Source organism: Podarcis muralis, chromosome 18 (genome assembly GCF_964188315.1).
Source record: "Podarcis muralis chromosome 18, rPodMur119.hap1.1, whole genome shotgun sequence".
NCBI classification, from domain to species: Eukaryota; Metazoa; Chordata; class Lepidosauria; order Squamata; family Lacertidae; genus Podarcis; species Podarcis muralis.
In genome coordinates, this window is record NC_135672.1 from 11,797,281 (window position 1) to 11,816,755 (window position 19,475).

At 50.7% G+C, this 19,475-nt stretch overlaps 1 protein-coding gene across 3 annotated transcripts; it reads left to right on the forward strand.

Moving 5' to 3' along the window:
- Nucleotides 1–379: 379 nt before the first annotated feature.
- Nucleotides 380–19,335, forward strand: FZR1 (fizzy and cell division cycle 20 related 1). Of its 3 annotated transcripts, none has more exons than XM_077921779.1 (14): nt 380–491; nt 4,493–4,660; nt 6,094–6,219; nt 6,798–6,861; nt 7,760–7,887; nt 8,987–9,120; nt 9,746–9,929; nt 12,254–12,319; nt 13,370–13,472; nt 13,860–14,044; nt 14,468–14,701; nt 15,286–15,390; nt 16,602–16,694; nt 17,719–19,335. In XM_077921779.1, the coding sequence occupies exons 2-14, from the start codon at nt 4,592–4,594 to the stop codon at nt 17,758–17,760; spliced, it is 1,533 nt and encodes a 510-aa protein (XP_077777905.1). In that variant the 5' UTR covers nt 380–491; nt 4,493–4,591; the 3' UTR covers nt 17,761–19,335. The 3 variants fall into 3 exon arrangements, with proteins under 3 accessions (XP_077777905.1, XP_028569502.1, XP_077777906.1); XM_028713669.2 differs by having other exon boundaries at nt 381–491; nt 9,038–9,120; XM_077921780.1 differs by having other exon boundaries at nt 405–487.
- Nucleotides 19,336–19,475: the final 140 nt, after the last annotated feature.

Sequence of the window (19,475 nt, forward strand, 5' to 3'; positions counted from 1 at the left end):
TGTGTGTATATGCGTCCAAAATGCTCTAAAACAAATTAAATGGTCTCCTTGGGAAGCCCCATCCCACATTCCCTGCGTCCACTTTATGTTTTGTGTGGTGTTTTAAATTTTTTTATTAAGTTTATTCGTTTTGTTTTGGTTTTTTCCACGCGAGGCAGGCTCGGCGGGGCGCAGCTAGGCCGCGGGTTGCCAGGGGCAACGGCGACGCGCTCTTCTTCCGTCATCACGCCCCGCCTCCCTCCGCAGCGCTTGGCTCTTTCTTTTTTGTATTGATTCGAACGGGGCCAATGGGAGAGCGCGGGGGGGCGGGGAGGGAGGTGACGCGGCGCGCCCGGTTTCCCGTGATGCCCCGCGCGCCGGGCTCTCGGAGAGCCATAGAGAGAGACGCGGTGGGCGGGGCGGTGGGCGGGGCCTCGCGTCAGGAGTGGGCGGGGCCGAGGGCAGAAGAGAGCAAGACCGACGCCATATTGGAAGGCTCTGGATGAAGGCAGGTGAGAACCTGGGGGGGGGGCGGGTTCAATTAATGGCCTCCCAGCCCCCCCTTTCCCCCTCCCCCCCACTTTCAGGGGGGGGTTAGGAAGAGGAAAGCCCCCCCATAATTTTCAGCAACAGAATGGGAAGGGGGGGGAGAGAAGAGCCTATTTTTAATGCAATTGGTTATGGGGGGGTGCGCCCCCCCCATGGAGGGAAGCTTATTTTTAAATGGGGGGGGTGGTCTATGGGGTGAGAAGCTTCAGAGGGAAGAGGGTGTGGGGGTGAATGACAAGGCAGCCCCCCTCTCCTTCAGTGCTTTCCTGTAATTGCGGTGGGGGGTGCTTTAAATCAGTGGGGAGGGTGTTTTTTGGGGGGTCTATGGGGTGAGAAGCTTCAGAGGGTGGGGGGTGAATTACAAGGCAGCCCCTCTATGGGGTGAGAAGCTTCAGAGGGAAGAGGGTGGGTGAATGACAAGGCAGCCCCCCTCCCTCTATGGGGTGAGAAGCTTCAGAGGGAAGAGGGTGGGGGGGTGAATGACAAGGCAGCCCCCCTCTCCTTCAGTGCTTTCCTGTAATTGGGGTTGTGTGCTTTAAATCAGTGGGGAGGGGTGTTTTTTGGGGGTCTATGGGATGAGAAGCTTCAAAGGGAAGAGGGTTGGGGGGGTGAATTACAAGGCAGCCCCCCTCCCTCTATGGGGTGAGAAGCTTCAGAGGGAAGAGGGTGGGGGGGTGAGTTACAAGGCAGCCCCCCCTCTCCTTCAATGCTTTCCTGTAATTGGGGGGGGGGGTGCTTTAAATCAGTGGGGAGGGTGTTTTTTGGGGGGTCTATGGGGTGAGAAGCTTCAGAGGGTGGGGGGTGAATTACAAGGCAGCCCCTCTATGGGGTGAGAAGCTTCAGAGGGAAGAGGGTGGGTGAATGACAAGGCAGCCCCCCTCCCTCTATGGGGTGAGAAGCTTCAGAGGGAAGAGGGTGGGGGGGTGAATGACAAGGCAGCCCCCCTCTCCTTCAGTGCTTTCCTGTAATTGGGGTTGTGTGCTTTAAATCAGTGGGGAGGGGTGTTTTTTAGGGGGTCTATGGGATGAGAAGCTTCAAAGGGAAGAGGGTTGGGGGGGTGAATTACAAGGCAGCCCCCCTCCCTCTATGGGGTGAGAAGCTTCAGAGGGAAGAGGGTGGGGGGGTGAGTTACAAGGCAGCCCCCCCTCTCCTTCAATGCTTTCCTGTAATTGGGGGGGGGGTGCTTTAAATCAGTGGGGAGGGGTGTTATTTTGGGGGGGTTGTCTATGGGGTGAAAAGCTTCAGAGGGAAGAGGCTGGGGGGGTTGGGGTGTGCTTTAATAGGGGGGGTGAATTACAAGGCAGCCCCCCTCCCTCAATACCCACTTTCCTGTACTTGGGGGGGGGCTTTAAATCACTGGGGAGGGGTGTTATTTTTGGGGGGCGGTTGCAGAGGTGGGGGGTGGAATTTCCATTCTCACCACCCCATTTCCAGCAGCAGGGTTTGGGGTGTGCTTTAATATGGAGGGGGTGAATTACAAGGCAGCCCCCTCTCAATACTTTCCTGTAATGGGGGGGGGGGCTTTAAATCAGTGGGGAGGGTGTTATGTTTTTTGGGGGGTGCAGAGGTGGGGGTGGGAATTTCCATTTATTCTACCCACCTCTTTTCCAGCTGCAGGGTTTGGGGGGTGTGATTTAATACGGGGGGGTTGCTGTGTTATTGGGGGTGTGTGCGGTTTTTTGGGGGGGTTGCTAATTGGGTGAGGAGATGGTTGATTGGAGTGGGGGGGGGTTGGAAGATGTCCGTGTGTCATCGTCCCCCCCCCCCCCGGTTTCTCATAGCAGGGTTGCAGAGGGTGAGCCTGTGCTTTAATTGGGATGCGGGGGGGGGGGGCTGTAATAAATTGGGGAGGGTGAGCCTGTGCTTTCATTTGGGGTGGCTGTAATAAATTTTATTATTAATAATAATGTGGAGGTGTCTTCCGGAGAGCGATGGTGGAGGAACTAATTAGGTGAGTGGATGAGAAGGAAATGGGGGGGGTGTCTATTGAAGGGCCCCTCCCTGCCTTTTCTGTCATGGGAAGGGTGAGGTGGAGCTGATAGGGTGAAGAGAAGGTCTGGGTATTTTTTTGGGGAGGGGGGCAGATTTGAAGACCACTCAAATTCCCCAAACCAGGGATTGAGAGCCTGTGATTGAATACAATAGGAGAAGAGGTCTGTTATGGGGGGGGGGGAACTCCCTGGAGAGATGGGGCAGCAATGGGGGGGGCAATGGAGTCCTCCCCCCTCCCCTCCCTTTCATGTGACAGATAAGCTATTAAGGGGGGGGGACGAGCCTTGCTTTAAAGCAATTGAGAGGAGTACTATTGAGGTATCTTTTGTGGGGAGGGGAGGCAGGCTAGAGTTGGGGGGGGGACACACACTTGGATGAACGGATGACGAGGGGGGGGCAGGAAAACATCGCACCCCTTTCATATGGGGCTTCTTGTAAGGGGAGTGGGGGTTCTGTTATCGCGGTCGCTCTTTGGTGGGAGACTGAACCTAATTGGGATTTCGGCGGGTGGGTTTATTTTTCGGGGGGGGGGTGCTCCGTTAAAAAAAGAACTTGTGTCTCCTTTTACCTGTTCCCCATTTTCCTCCCCTGCAACTGGGGGGGGGGAGTCTGTGCTTTAAGGTAACGGAAGAAGGCTTCGTATATTTTTTTTTTGGGGGGGGGCTGTCCACTGGAGGGAGGCAGGTGGGTCACCCAGTTGCATTAGCAAAGTGGGGGGGGGGCTTCCTTTACTTTAACATAAAAGTGGTAGATCTGTCGGGGGGAGAGACTTTATTGCAGCAGGCAGGTGTTTCATTTTGGGGGTGACTTAATAGGGAAGTTGGAGGTTCCCTTCCTTCCTATTAATTACCCCCCCCCATCTATAGGCCAGCAAACCCCCATTTCTTCCGTGGCGAGGGTCTGATCTCTGTGTGTGTGTGTGTGTGCCCCCCCCGTGAAAGGGGGAATTGTGGGGTTCTGTGCTTTGATGCAATGGGAGGTTATGTACAACGGATAGCAGCTGGAGGAGGGCCCAGTTAGGAAGTTGAGAGTGGGGGGCTGCTGCTGCTGCTGCCGCCCCCTTCCCATTTATTTCCCTGCCCATGGTCCATTTAAAGCGCCCCCCCCCCGGTGCCATTCATTGGGTTCAAAGTATCCCTGCTACAGAGGATAAAGGTAAAGGGACCAACGTTTCCAAGCACAATTCAAAGGGTTGGTGCTGACCTTGAAAGCCCTAAATGGCCCAGTATCCCCGAAGGAGTGTCTCCACCCCCATCGTCCAGCCCGGACACCAGGGTCCATCTCCGAGGGCCTTCTGGCGGTTCCCTCCCTGCGACGCCCCCCTTGAGATTTCCTTGACATCTGAATGGGAGGCCGTTCCACGGGGCGGGCGCCACCACCGAAAAGGCCCTCCGCCTGGTTCCCTGTAACCTCACTTCCCTCTCAACTCTACAGTTCTATGATAAAAGTATTACTGGGTTCTGGTTAGTTACTGGGCTCAGTTCAAGGTGCTGCTTTTGGTCTGTGAATGCCTGAATCTGAGGACTGCCTCTGCATACTTAACTGGGCCTTCTCGGTGGTGGCGCCCGCCCTGTGCAACGCCCTCCTGTCAGATGTCAAGGAAAGAAACAACTACCTCACTTTTAGAAGGCATCTGAAGGCAGCCCTGTTTAGGGACGTTCTTAATGTTTGATGTTTTATTGTGTTTTTAATATTCTGTTGGGAGCCGCCCAGAGTGGCTGGGGAAACCCAGCCGGATGGGCGGGGTAAAAATAATAAATTATGATGGTGAGACAGGAGAGACTTTGCCGCTCAGTGTACTGGAGCATAGTTAAGAAAATGGTGCTTATGGTGTCAAGGTTGCAGGTTCAATACCCAAATGGGAAAGTGTATATTCCTGCATTGCAGAGGGTTGGACTGGATCACCCCTGGAGGTCCCAAGCTTCTGCCTTAATGTGCTCCTTCCTATTTCCTCTCCCCCCCCCCCCCACAGCACACCCTGGACCCCACTGCTCTCCATGAACTCAGGGCGTGAGGCTGTTATAAGGCACTTGGCTTCCCCTCTCTCCTGCGCCCCTTGACCGCTTCCACCATGGATCAAGACTACGAAAGGCGCCTTCTCCGCCAAATCAACATCCAGAATGAAAACATGATGCCTTGCGTAAGTCTTGCAAAACGCTACTAAACCGTGTTGTTGTTGTTTAGTCGTGTCCGACTCTTCGTGACCCCCTGGACCAGAGCACGCCAGGCCCTCCTGTCTTCCACTCCCTCCCGCAGTTTGGTCAAACTCATGCTGGTAGCTTCGAGAACACTGTCCAACCATCTCTTCCTCAGTCGTCCCCTTCTCCTTGTGCCCTCCATCTTTCCCAACATCAGGGTCTTTTCCAGGGAGTCTTCTCTTCTCCTGAGGTGACCAAAGTCTTGGAGCCTCAGCTTCAGCATCTGTCCTTCCAGGGAGCACTCAGGGCTGATTTCCTTCCGAATGGAGAGGTTGGATCTTCTTGCAGTCCATTGGACTCTCAAGAGTCTCCTCCAGCACCAGAATTCAAAATACTAAACCCTAGGTTACGTAAAATGCAATCCTGGTAACAACACACACAACCTAACAGGCTGTTTTGGGGCTATGTAACTTCTGTTTCAAACACAATTCAACATACAATATCTCGCAGTGCGTAATTCTATAGACCAACACATCGTATGCAAACACAACACGTCCTGAGAAATCGAAGTGCAATGGATGGTCAGGAGATTAAAGTCCATTCAGTTCCTAAATTGGCATAATGGCAATAATCACAATATGGTATGCTTACCTTACCTTACCTTACCTTACCTTAATTTATGGTGTTGCCCTAGAATAGGCATAAGCAAACTCGGCCCTCCAGATGTTTTTGGACTACAATTCCCATCATCCCTGACCACTGATCCTGCTAGCTAGGGATGATGGGAGTTGTAGTCCCAAAAACATTTGGAGGGCCGAGTTTGCCTATACCTGCCGTGGAAGTCTTCCTAGAAAAACTTTGAACCAGTTTTTGCCTGCCTGGAAATATGGTGTCTCTGAGCTCTGATAACGCAACTTTTCCGCTGTGCTTTATTAGAAGCAGAAAAGCAATCATTTCCTTAATAACAATTTAAACTATTTATTTAACTGAAACAATAACATTACAGCATATGTATCCATGTTTGTTAACGGATGTGGTTAAACAATAGAAAACAACAACTGAGTTGCAGCACACAAACAAAATCTTATTTCCTGATGAATAGCCTTTGGACTGTAATGTAACTTAAACAGAAAACCTTTAGAAAGATTTTTCCTTCCAAAAAATCTGATTTTTGAAAATGTAATCAATTTAAATAAAGAAAACATTGATTTTTATCCACCCTGGGCGCCACAGAATGGAGGGAAAGAGGAAGAACCTACTAGTTTCTCAGAGGGCAGGTGTTGGGGTGTATGGGTTAGAAAAGCAGTAAATCTAAAAGCTTAAAGAAACTCCGTTCCAAGTTGAAACGACGGTGGTCTCTCTTCTGATGACGGGGGAGTGTTTCTCTGTTGCCTCATTTCTTGACCCGACACCCACAAACACCCACAAATTTCAGGTTGCTGACATGAGGAGGACCCTGACGCCTTCGAATTCCCCCGTGTCGTCTCCCAGCAAGCATGGCGACAGGTTCATCCCGTCCCGAGCCGGGGCAAATTGGAGCATCAGTTTCCACAGGATAAACGTGAGTGTCACAAGGAAGCGCCCTTGGCTGTTTCTTTTTTTTTTACAGTGGTACCTTGGTTCTCAAACCGGATACTATTGTATTTATTTTATAGTACGGTACATTGATTGATTAGGGACATGGGTGGTGCTGTGGGTTTGCTGTAATATTGCAGACACGTGGTTTATATACTTAACACATGTGTTTGCCTTGTACATTTATGAACATTTATTATACATATACGGGACGCGGGAGGCACTGTGGGTTAAACCACAGAGCCTAGGACTTGCCGATCAGAAGGTCAGCGGTTCGAATCCCCGCGATGACGGGGTGAGCTCCCGTTGCTCGGTCCCTGCTCCTGCCAACCTAGCAGTTCGAAAGCACACCAGTGCAAGTAGATAAATAGGTACCACTCCGGCGGGAAGGTAAACAGCGTTTCCGTGCGCTGCTCTGGTTCGGCAGAAGCGGCTTAGTCCTGCTGGCCACATGACCCGGAAGCTGTACGCCGGCTCCCTCGGCCAGTAAAGCGAGATGAGCGCCGCAACCCCAGAAAAATGATTTGCACCATCAGACAAGCGCTCTTTTTCTACTCTTCGCAGGAAAATGAAAAGTCCCCGAGTCAAAACAGAAAAGCAAAGGACGCAACTTCGGATAACGGCAAAGGTAGACCTGAACACTTGCCTCTTAAAAATTATTATTATTATTATTAATAATAATATTTATTATTATTATGCCTCTGTGTTCTGTGTTTGGGTAGACTGCAAGGTTTATTTCCGTTCAGCGAAAAGAGGAGGGTCCCTCGAAGCAAAATAACTGCCGTGTTGTTTTGGCTTAGCTTTCACACGCTGCAGTCCATGTCATCAGATTATGCCATAATAGATTTCTTAGTGTCTATAAAGACTCCTTGTTGCTTCACCACCAGCCCACAAAAGACTATCTCTTTATTCTGCCTCTCCTCATTGACTCGGTACTCCTGTTTGCTGCGGTTGTAACTACTTTCCACCTTCCCCTTTGGACTCTCTGGCACCCTATCTGCATAAAATTCCAAAATATAGATGCGCTTTTACCCTCGCAAGATCGAATGTATTGCCCTGGGCTGGACTCGATTCCAACAGATCCCACACGAAAAACGTCCCTGCGGAGACGGCAGTCCCGAATCGGTGGCGCACGCCCTTCTGGCTTGCCCTCTTTATAAAGGCTTGAGGAATGAGGTTATCACCCCTCTTTGATCGTTGGACTACAATGGAACTTAAATGGAAAATTTTCAGAAAGATTGTTCCTCCAAAAGCATTTTATTTTAAAAATCCGATTCAGATTAAAAAGATCTGAGTTAAATTTTTAAAAAATCGGATGTAAATAAAATCCGATTTTTATTATTATTATTTTTAAAAAATCATTAGTAAATGCTTTTGTCGTGTAAACGTATACCCTTGTGTCCAGATCATGGTGCTTTAAAAAGGCTCTTTAAGCAAGGGAAAGGCAGGCACCTTGCGTTGCTGTTTTTATTTTAATTTTAAACGAGGCTTGGCTTCAAGGTCTCCCGCTTCTCTCAACCCCGCAGATGGCCTTGCGTACTCAGCCTTGCTAAAAAACGAGCTCTTGGGAGCCGGAATCGAGAAAGTGCAAGACCCCCAGACGGAAGACAGGAGGCTCCAGCCCTCCACGCCGGAAAAAAAGAGCCTTTTCACGGTATTTGTTTTTTTCCATTTCGTCTGCTGACTCTGAAGGGGCTCACCCTTCGGTCGGAAACGCTCCCAGGCAGTCCCCTTCCGGACATGACCTGTAGCCTTATTGGAGTTCACCAATTGGGTCTGCGATGCTCCCAGACGGGAGGAAGGAAGTCAAATGACGCCGAGGTTGATTCCAAGAAAGAGTTTATTCTGCTCTCCCATCAGATGTGAAGGAAATAAACAACTACCTGGCTTTTAGAAGGCATCTGAAGGCAGCCCTGTTTAGGGAAGCTTTTAATGTTTGGCGTTTTATCGTGCTTTTAATATTCTGTCGGGAGCCGCCCAGAGTGGCTGGGGAAACCAAGCCAGATGGGCAAGGTATAATAATAATAATAATAATAATAATTATAATAATTTATGCCCTGCCCATCTGGCTGGGTTTCCCCAGCCACTCTGGGCGGCTTCCAACAAAAGATTAAAAATACATCAAAACATCAATCATTAAAAGCTTCCCTAAACAGGGCTGCCTTAAGATGTCTTCTAAAAGTCAGATAGTTGCTTATTTCCTTGACATCTGATGGGAGGGCGCCACCACCGAGAAGGCCCTCTGCCTGGTTCCCTGTAACCTCACTTCTCGCAAGGAAGGAACTGCCAGAAGGCCCTCGGCGCTGGACCTCAGTGTCCGGGCTGGACGATGGGGGTGGAGACGCTCCTTCAGGTATACTGGGCTGTTTAGGGCTTGAATGGTCAGCACCAACACTTTGAATTGTGCTCGGAAACGTCCTGGGAGCCAATGTAGGTCTTTCAAGACCCGTGTTGTTGTTGTTGTTGTTGAACCCTTTGCTCAACACTCAAGGCCCTTCGTGGGTTGTTCAATGGAGGTGCGTAGGGTATCTACAGGGCCTTCTCAGTGGTGGCTCCCTGCTTGCAGACAGCCATCCCTGGAGAGGCACGCCATGGTTGCCCTCATATCTTTATAGGCGCCAGGCAAAGAAAAGAAAATTAATTCCTTTTTCCGCCAGGGTTTTGGAATTTAATAATCTGTGCTTCCCTCCTGTGGGTGGGATGCCTTAGTGCTGCCTGTTTAATAATATGGGTTTTTTATTCCTTTAGAACAGTTTGAGCTTTATGTTGGGTTTAATGTGTGTGCTGCCTTCTCGCCCGTCCAGTACTCCCTCACCACGAAACGCTCCAGCCCGGACGACGGCAACGAGGTCTCCCCCTATTCGCTCTCGCCCGTCAGCAACAAAAGGTTTGGGCTCCCTTTTTAGCGAAGTGTTTTAGGAAACAGAACAATGCAGGGTGAAGGTTTTCCTGCAGGGGATGTTATAAGAAAAATACTCCTTTTCCCTTAATGGGGTACCCAAGAGCCTGTATAGAGTCCTTAAGTAGGTTCCCTTTCTAATTGAGGTTTCCCAGGAACTATCCCAAGGGATGCGGGTGGCGCTGTGGGTTAAACCACAGAGCCTAGGGCTTGCTGATCAGAAGGTTGGCGGATCGAATCCCCGCAATGACGGGGTGAGCTCCCGTTGCTCGGTCCCTGCTCCTGCCCACCTAGCAGTTCAAAAGCACGTCAAAGTGCAAGTAGATCAATAGGTACCACTCTGGTGGGAAGGTAAACAGCGTTTCCGTGCGCTGCTCTGGTTCGCCAGAAGCGGCTTAGTCCTGCTGGCCACATGACTGTGGCTTAGCGGTATATATAGCCAAACCACCGACTCTGCAGCCGCCCGGTTTGAAAGAGAAAATGATTTAGGCCGATTTGATTTAGATCGATTTGATTTAAATCAAATCCACCCTGTTTGGAGGGAATAATAATGCTTCCTCCCTCTTCACACCTCCTTCTTCCTCTTCCCCAATTTCCCATGCGGCCGAAACAGCCAAAAGCTGCTACGGTCTCCTCGGAAGCCCACGAGGAAAATCTCCAAGATCCCGTTCAAAGTATTAGATGCCCCGGAATTGCAAGACGACTTCTACCTAAACCTGGTCGACTGGTCGTCCCTTAACGTTCTCAGCGTCGGGCTCGGAACGTGTGTCTACCTGTGGAGTGCCTGTACCAGCCAGGTAAAGTCCTTATTTTCTTACGTCACGAACAGGGCCGGATTTAGGTTTGCTGAGGCCCTAAGCTACTGAAGGTAATGGGGCCCTTTCTATGCCCAGCTGTCCTTTGTCCACAACAAATTGTCGCTGCTTTTTGTGTTGAATCTATGCTGTATGGTCATTTATGGACCTAACAAGGTATCTCAAGCCACTTGTACATCACAAAATATGTATTTTATCAAAGTAAATGTTGAACTGAAATACAATTGTATAAATACAAGGTACCACCGTATGCAGTGATACCTTGGGTTACATACGCTTCAGGTTACATACTCTTCAGGTTACAGACTCCACTAACCCAGAAATAGTACCTCGAGTTAAGAATTTTGCTTCAGGATGAGAACTGAAATCGTGCAACGGCCGCACAGCGGCAGCAGGAGGCCCCATTAGCTAAAGTGGTCTTCAGGTTAAGAACAGTTTCAGGTTAAGAACGGACCTCCGGAACGAATTAAGTATTTAACCCGAGGTACCACTGTATACAGAAATGAGCAAAGCAATGATATTTTTGGGAGCAGGCGGGGCCCATGACTTACATCCTAGGAGCCTACACAACACAAAACACTGTTGTTGTATGTAAGTTTTGTTTTATTTCTTGTCTTATATTTTGGAAATGTACATCCAATATTTTTCCCTTTAATGTTTTTGGGGGGCCCAAGACAGTGGATCCCTAAGCTAGAGCTTGTTTAGCCTATACAGTGGTACGTTGGGTTACATACGCTTCAGGTTACAGACGCTTCAGGTTACAGACTATGCTAACCCAGAAATAGTATCTTGGGTTAAGAACTTTGCTTCAGGATGGAAACAGAAATTGGGCGGCAACAGCGGGAGGCCCCACTAGCTAAAGTAGTGCTTCAGGTTAAGCACAGTTTCAGGTTAAGAACGGACCTCCGGAACGAATTAAGTACTTAACCCGAGATACCACTGTACGTTAATTCGGCACTGATTATGAAACAAACAAAAAAACAGCTATTGGAAGAAAAACTTGCCCTTTCCAGAGACATGGTGTTGGATAACATAAGAATGCCTTCCTCTCGCCTCTTTCGACTTGACCTCTTAACGGGAGGCCCGGCAAAATCTTCCATCCCTCGGCCGAGTCTGCCTGTTGCTTCTCTGCAGGAGTCCCTGCTCCAGAGGCTTTCTAGAGGGAGCGTGTCCCCAAATAGCGACTCCTGCCTACAAATTGAGGGTTCTTCCCAATAGCAGATGAACTCTGCGCAGCGTGTGTGTGTGTGTGTGTGTGTGTGTGTATATATACACACACACACACACACACACACACACACACACACACACACAGTGGAACCGCGGTCGTCAAACGTAATCCGTTCTGGAAGACCGTTCGACTTCCGAACGTCCGACAACTGAGGCACAATGGGTGGCCAAAAGATTCCAGTGAGGAAATCGAGAAAGGCGCCTTGGGAGTCGTTCGACTTCCGAGGCACGTTTGAAAACAGCAGCAATTACTTCTGGGTTTCCAGAATTTGAAAACCGAAACATTCAGCTCCCGAGACGCTCGAAAACTGAGGTTCCACTATATATATATTTTAATCAAACCTGCTTAGGTGCGAAAGTGTTCTTCCCCTTTTTAATTTTCAAAAATAAAGGAAAGAGGCGTTTCTAGCAGTTGGTGGAGCTGTGGGGTAAACCACTGAGCCTAGGGCTTGCCGATCAGAAGGTCGGCGGTTCGAATCCCCGCAATGACGGGGTGAGCTCCCGTTGCTCGGTCCCTGCTCCTGCCCACTTAGCAGTTCGAAAGCATGTCAAAGTGCAAGTAGATAAATAGGTACCACTCCGGCAGGAAGGTAAAGGGCGTTTCCGTGCGCTGCTCTGGTTTGCCAGAAGCGGCTTAGTCCTGCTGGCCACATGACCCGGAAGCTGTACGCCGGCTCCCTCAGTCAGTAAAGCGAGATGAGCGCCGCAACCCCAGAGTCGGCCATGACTGGACCTAACGGTCAGGGGTCCCTTTACCTTTACCTTTAGCAGTTGGTGGGCTGTTGCCCAGATCCAGCAGGCAGGCTCTTATGTAGAATGAAACTCTTATTCTTATTATTCATATGTCAGGAGTGCTCTGATGGTGTTTCCTGCTTGGCAGGGGGTTGGACTCGATGGCCCTTGTGGTCTATTCCAACTCTATGATTCTATGATTCTATTATCATCTTATGCTTCCTTGCTGGGGACGAGGCTGCTTGTGGGAGGCCTACGACGTCAACGGCCTCTCCTCCTCTCCCTCCCAGTGCCCTCTCCTTTTTTCTCAATCTTTCTTCCCCGTCTCCTCTCTTTCTCCCAAGGTGACCCGGCTGTGCGACCTCTCCGTGGAAGGCGATTCCGTTACCTCGGTCGGGTGGTCAGAGCGGGTGAGTACGCCGTCGGGTTTCCGCCGAAGCGCAGCGGTGGCGCATGGCAGGCAGGGCTGCGATGGCGAGGCTGGGGGGGGGGCGACCCTTTGTTCCAGGGCTGAATGTGGCCCTCCAAAGCTTTCCACCAGGCTCTCGGAGGTTCTCACCCTTGCATCCCTTCTCTGGCATAATGGGGACCTGCCAAAGCTAGGTGGATTTCCGGCAAAATTTCTACGATCTCTGCTGCAGGTACCCAACTGTGTCCCCAACTCCATACTTCTGTTACAAGCTGGTGAATGCCCAATTTCAACTAGAGCATTTTGGGCTGCCCTAAAACATGGGCTCAGGATTTTAGTGTTTGATCTAGGGAAGGGTTTGTACCAACACCTGACCAATGAGGAATTTGTCAGCAAATGGCAGAAACCCATGGCTAAAAAAGCCACCTCTATTGGTCTGTCACCCCCCAACTGTATTACCTGGGTTATGAAGGCGCCCTAAAGATGTTAAAGCAAAGATTATGGGCTAATGCACACAGTGACTTGCGATCTCGATCACACGCAGTCTGTAGTCCGCTGGCAGTAGGAGTACAATATGGGCATGTCTTGAAGTTAGCACCTTACATTAAAAACCTGACAGTACCAACCTATCGAAGGCTTTTCACCAAAGCCAGACTAAACATCTTTCCTTCTGCAGCGTTGAGAGGAGTTCCCTACCAGGACAGACTTTGCTCGTGTGCTCAAGACATCAATTCCATAAAACATATTTTGCTGCACTGTGCGAAATACGAGCAAGCCAGGGCTGAACTGATACTACCCTTGCTGGTCCCTTTCCCGGGAAAATCAGAGGCTCGCTATGTCAGGTTCCTATTGGAAGACCGGACAACCGCTAGAACATTAGCAGTGGCCAAGTTTTTATCGGTGGTTGCAATAACAAATAACCCCTATATTCTGAACAAAATGCTTGTTTAACCTGGAGGTAGGCTGTATGAATTGTGTATTGCTTTGTAATGATTTGTTGGGTCTCTGGGCCGTAATAAAGATTGATGATGCATCCCTTCTCCCCGATTAGGGCAACTTGGTGGCGGTCGGGACCCACAAGGGCTTTGTACAGATCTGGGACGCCGGAGCCGGCAAGAAGCTCTCCATGCTGGAAGGCCACACAGCCAGAGTAGGTAAGGAAATCCTCCGGAAAAACAATCTCTCAAAGGACGCCTGTTGATGGCATTTTACCATTGCAATGTATAGGACGCACCGGCCCATAGGATGCACCTAGATTTTTTTTGGGGGGGGGGGGAATAAAGGAAAGAATTTTTGGTCAGGGCGCAACCTGACTCCCTGCTTTTGCAATCTTCACAGAACTTTAGCCCAATGGTTGCCATCAATTTGATTTGAATTAATTTTATAATGAAATGATTTTAGAATGTTGTACTATCTTATTGTTGTTAGCTGCCCTGAGCCCGGCTTCGTCTGGAGAGGGCGGGATATAAATAAAATTTATTATTATTATTATTAATTAATTAATTTAATTTATTCATTTATTATTATTCTCAATGCTCCAGGTGCCCTGGCGTGGAACGCGGACCAACTCTCTTCCGGCAGCCGGGACCGGATGATTCTGCAGAGAGATATCCGAACGCCCCCCCTTCAGTCCGAGCGCCGCCTCCAAGGCCACAGGCAGGAGGTCTGCGGGCTCAAGTGGTCGACGGACCACCAGCTCCTCGCGTCCGGAGGGAACGACAACAAGGTAATAATAATAATAATAATAATATGATGGAATTTTCGGACTATGGGGGTGGAGAGGCTCCTTCAGGGATACTGGGCCATTTAGGGCTTTCAAAGTCAGCACCAACACTTTGAATTGGGCTCAGAAACGTCCTGGGAGCCAGTGTAGGTCTTTCAGGACCGGTGTTATATGGTCTCGGTGGCTGCTCCCAGTCCCCAGTCTGGCTGCCGCATTCTGGATTAGTTGCAGTTTCCGGATCACCTTCCAAGACAGCCCCACGGAGAGCGCATGGCAGTAGTCCAAGCGGGAGATAACCAGAGCATGCACCACTCTGTTGAGACAGTGCGCAGGCAGGGGAGGGTCTCAGACAAAACTCCGTAGCTCTGGCACCCCCTGCCCGAAAAACGGGGCTGCCGGTGACGGATCCTTCTCTCTCCCTCGCAGCTCCTCGTGTGGAACCACTCCAGCCTCAGCCCAGTCCAGCAGTACACAGAGCACCTTGCAGCCGTCAAGGCGATCGCCTGGTCCCCTCACCAGCACGGGCTGCTGGCTTCCGGCGGCGGGACGGCGGACCGCTGTATACGTTTCTGGAACACGCTGACCGGACAGCCTCTGCAGTGCATTGACACCGGGTCACAAGTCTGCAACCTCGCCTGGTCCAAGCACGCCAACGAGCTGGTAAGGGAGCCCTGGAGGGCTGCCACTTTATTTCCCTAGTAACTTAAAGATAAAGGGACCCCTGACCATTAGGTCCTGTCATGGCCGACTCTGGGGTTGCGGTGCTCATCTCGCTTTACTGGCCGAGGGAGCCGGCGTACAGCTTCCGGGTCATGTGGCCAGCAGGACTAAGCCGCTTCTGGTGAACCAGAGCAGCGCACGGAAATGCCGTTTACCTTCCCGCTGGAGCGGTGCCTATTGATCTACTTGCACTTTGACGTACTCTTGAACTGCGAGGTTCTTAACCCGAGGTACCAATGTAGTTGCTTTGGAAGACGATCATCAGGCATCCGCACAACATGACCCGCCCAACGAAGTGGATGTTTTAGAATCATCGCTTCAACACTGGCGATCTTTGCTTCTTCCAGTACACTGGCCTTAGTTTGCCTGTCTTCCCAGGTGATGCGTAAAAATTTCCAGAGACACCGTTGATGGAATCTTTTGAGGAGTTGTTGACCCAACAGCATTACGCTTTCCATTTTGAAGTCCACATACTCATCCATCTCTCTCTCTCTCTCTCTCTCTCTCTCTCTCTTTCTCTCTAGGTGAGCACTCACGGATACTCTCAGAACCAAATCCTCGTCTGGAAATACCCGTCCTTGACTCAAGTCGCAAAGCTAACCGGGCATTCTTACAGAGTCCTCTACCTGGTGAGTAACTGTCCCCCCCTCCAAAAATAAACCCCTCTCTGTGGAATCCTTTTTGGCCTGCTGCTTATGCATGCATTGTTGTTGTTCGCTGTTTTCTTTTTCCTCCGTTCTAGGGTATTTTGAATGCGAAAGCAGCTCCAAAATCTGAGGCAGACTGGGTAGCTTTTTTAGGTGGTGTCCATGCTTTGCAGCAACCTCCCTCCTTCCCAGAAACATTCCCTGCCAGGGATCTGTTCCCAAAGCGAAGGGAAGGATTGAACTCTGATTAATAAGAATACACACAGAGGCTTGAACCAGCAAGACTCTGGGAAGGGTCCGTATAATAATCTCTGTCTCCACCCTTGGGCCCAGGTCGTTTTATTCACAAAAGAACTTTTTACAGAGTGTTCGTAAGAACCAATCAGATTTCCTCTGAGCATTTCAAGAAACCCCACGTGGGGACAAAGTTAAACTACCAAAACTAATTAAGCACAGGGTAAACTATGGGTTAAACCACAGAGCCTAGGGCTTGCCGATCAGAAGGTCGGCGGTTCGAATACCCACGACGGGGTGAGCTCCCGTTGCTCGGTCCCTGCTCCTGCCCACCTAGCAGTTCGAAAGCACGCCAAAGTGCAAGTAGATAAATAGGTACCGCTCCGGCGGGAAGGTAAACGGTGTTTCCGTGCGCTGCTCTGGTTCGCCAGAAGCGGCTTAGTCCTGCTGGCCACATGACCCGGAAGCTGTACGCCGGCTCCCTCGGTCAGTAAAACGAGATGAGCGCTGCAACCCCAGAGTCGGCCACGACTGGACCTGCAGGGAATTAGGATATGCAAAATGAACCATGGAAAGAGAAGAAGGGAAGTCATTTATATTTTAAGGAAGTTTAAATGTGTATTCTAAATTGCAGTACAGAAAATTTAATACGTATATAGTGTTGAGGGGTACTCTCATTTCCCTACTCATATTGAAATACGGCCCCTCAATGAGGCCAAGCAAAATGATTAGGGGTATGCGTCTCTGCAGAAAAGCTTTATGCAGAATCAGACCATTGTGCCCACCTGTCCCCGTATCGTCTGCCCTGGCTGGCAATGGCTTTCCGGGGTTTCAGGCGGGGGGGGGGGGCGCGTTCCCCAAAATCTAAAGTTAAGGTGTTAGTCCTCATGGGCTTGAATGGGGAGAGCCTGATTTCCACGACGTGCTCTGCCACTGACCCCGCTCCTTCCCTTCTGCAGGCAATGTCACCCGACGGCGAGGCCATCGTGACGGGCGCCGGGGACGAGACGCTGAGGTTTTGGAACGTCTTCAGCAAAACCCGCTCCACCAAGGTAAGGGAGACAAGGCCATCTATTACGCCTTCGTGGACTGAGAAGAGGAGAAGGCTTTGTTTATTCAGCTACTTCGTTTTATACAGTGGTGCCTCGCAAGACGAAATTAATTCGTTCCGCGAGTTTTGTCGTCTTGCGATTTTTTTCGCCTTGCGAAGCACGGTGTCGGGAAAGTTTCGGGAAAGCTTCAAAAATCACCAAAGTCTTCAAAAACCTCAAAAAAGGCTACCACACCGCGTTCTATGAGTTGCTCCTCGAAGTCAAGTCGCAACTGTATTAACGGTGTTAAGAAAAAGGAAACAAACTTGCAAGACGTTTCCGTCTTGCGAAGCAAGCCCATAGGGAAATTCGTCTGGCGAAGCAGCTCAAAAAAACAAAAAACCCTATCGTCTTGCGAGTTTTCCGTCTTGCGAGGCATTCGTCTTGCGAGGTACCACTGTACAGCTATACAGCTCAAGCTAAGGCATTTTTAGCTAATGAATCCTCAAAGAAAGAATTTTTGGAAGTTTGGGGGGGCCTAGCTGGGGTGACTATAGGGACGCGGGTGGCGCTGTGGGTAAAAGCCTCATCGCCTAGGGCTTGCCGATCGAAAGGTCAGCGGTTCGAATCCCCGTGGTGGGGTGAGCTCCCGTCTTTCGGTCCCAGTGCCTGCCAACCTAGCAGTTCGAAAGCACTCCCGGGTGCAAGTAGATAAATAGGGACCGCTTACTAGCGGGAAGGTAAATGGTGTTTCTGTGTGCAGCTCTGGCTCGCCAGAGCAGCGATGTCACGCTGGCCACGTGACCCGGAAGTGTCTGCGGACAGCGCTGGTCCCCGGCCTCTTGAGTGAGATGGGCGCACAACCCCAGAGTCTGTCAAGACTGGCCCGTACGGGCAGGGGTACCTTTACTAGTTGGGGTGACTACACAGTCAGTTTTGGGTAACCTGTCCCTTCAGACGAGCATCCTCTCGTCCCAAGCCCTTGGCAAGGAGCCGCAGAGGGAACGCGACACGCCCGCTAACCATCCCTTCTCCTTCCTTTCAGGAGTCCGTGTCGGTTCTTAATCTCTTCACCAGGATACGGTAGAAAAGAAAACGGGACCACGGAACAAAAGACTGTGCTTTGGGGTGGAGAACCACTAAACTGGCCTGCATGGGACCTCGGGCCGTCATCTCGGGGTGGGGGGGCAGGGAGGGAGTGGGGCGATGTGTCAAAAAAAAGAAGAGATATTCAGAGGTTGGGGGGGGGACACCCTCAAAAGATCCTTTATTAAATATCTGAGTGTGAATGTTATCGGATGTTATTTGTGAGGGAACCTCTGGACCAATAACTATAAGAGTAACTATAAGATGTATATCTTGCGGCCTGTTTTTCAAAAAGATAGGAATGAGGTTGTTTCAATCCTGGGGGGGGGGGGGCGCACTTGTCAGACGCAGCCGAAATGCCTGCTCTTGTTTTCCCTCCCCCCTCCACTTCCCCCCCCCCCCGTCTCTTTTGCTCTGGGGCGAAACCAGCACTTGTGAGCGTGCGGGAAGAGACTAGTGCCTGTGATTTTAAAAAGCAACAAACACGGAGGCACGATTACCCGGTGCTCTTATTCGCGCGCCCCCCCCATGCGTCTGGGGTGCTTTTGCCCAGAAATAACAATGCCTCCCTACCCAAATCGCTGCTCAAGGGTGGCGGATGCAGTCTAGCAACACATCCTTGCTAAAAAACCCCCACAAACATTCAAGATCACTTGTCTGGAAGAGGCATTCTGTCCTGAGAGCGGCGGGGCAAAGCCTCTTAAATCCAGACCAGGGTGGAACTGGCAGCCGCTTCCAGCTGTTGCATCAGCGGTCAGGAACGGCGGTAGCCGGGAAACCCGGAAACTTAACAGGGAGGCTCGGCGAATCGCCATTCCCAGCTGCGTGCAAGAGGTTGGTCGTTCATAGAAGAGGCGTCCTCTTTCTGAGAACAGGGAAGACCTCTTCTCGGGTCAGGGATGCGGGAAACATGTTGGATTCCCGACTCCCAGTTGTTACGGGCGCCGGGAGTGCAGCCCCGCGAGGCTGAACCTTCGGCTCTGCAAGCTTCTGGATCTCGGAGGGGTTTTTAAACCCCGGAATTCCGGCGGGAGCGCCGAGTGCGAATAGCGCAGAGCCATCGATGGGCCGACTTCTGAGCAAGCATCCCAGTGAAGAACCTCCTTTCTCGTCTTTTTCTCTCACCATCATCTCTCTCGTCTGCCTCTGTTAAGAGAGCGTGCCATGTTGAGTTCGTGTGCCCCGTGGTTAGAAAGCAATGTTGAGCTTCGCACCGCTCTTGGGGACTAGTCGCTGTCGGGCTTTCGTGAAAAGCTGGGGCGCCTGCCTTCAAACAAACACCCCCTGTATGTTTGTGTTTCTGTGCATGTCTGTCGATTCGATTTGGCAAAGAGGCGATTTACAACGAGCGAAGGCGGGGGGAGACCTTGCAAGTTCGGATTTTTCCCACGCAGCGCCTTCGGGCCGCAAGTTGGCGAACGTTCTGAGAATTAATATTCAGGATAGCGCTTTTTCTCTACCCCCCAAACTCCCCTTCCTGCCGGCAAGAGGTAAAATGCGGCTACCTTTGTAAACAATACCTTGGGGGGAAATTCAGTGTATCTGGCATTAAAAGGACATGTGGATTTCAAAAGCGGCCTTCGCCCCCAGCGTGTGGTGTTTTTCGAAAGCTTTGCTGGGGGATGGGGGAGTTTTCAGGCGCTTATTCTCTCTGCTTCCCCCTCCCGCCTGTCCCCTCCTCAAATTCCTGCGATCCGGTGCTCTCCCTTGTAAGGC

Bases quoted from the DNA above. Each gene is read 5' to 3' on its own strand.
- FZR1 (XM_077921779.1), top strand. From the start codon at position 4,592: ATGGATCAAGACTACGAAAGGCGCCTTCTCCGCCAAATCAACATCCAG. The intron at 6,862-7,759 runs GTAGACCTGAAC...TCAACCCCGCAG, and splicing joins AACTTCGGATAACGGCAAAG to ATGGCCTTGCGTACTCAGCC. The intron at 13,473-13,859 runs GTAAGGAAATCC...TCAATGCTCCAG, and splicing joins AGGCCACACAGCCAGAGTAG to GTGCCCTGGCGTGGAACGCG.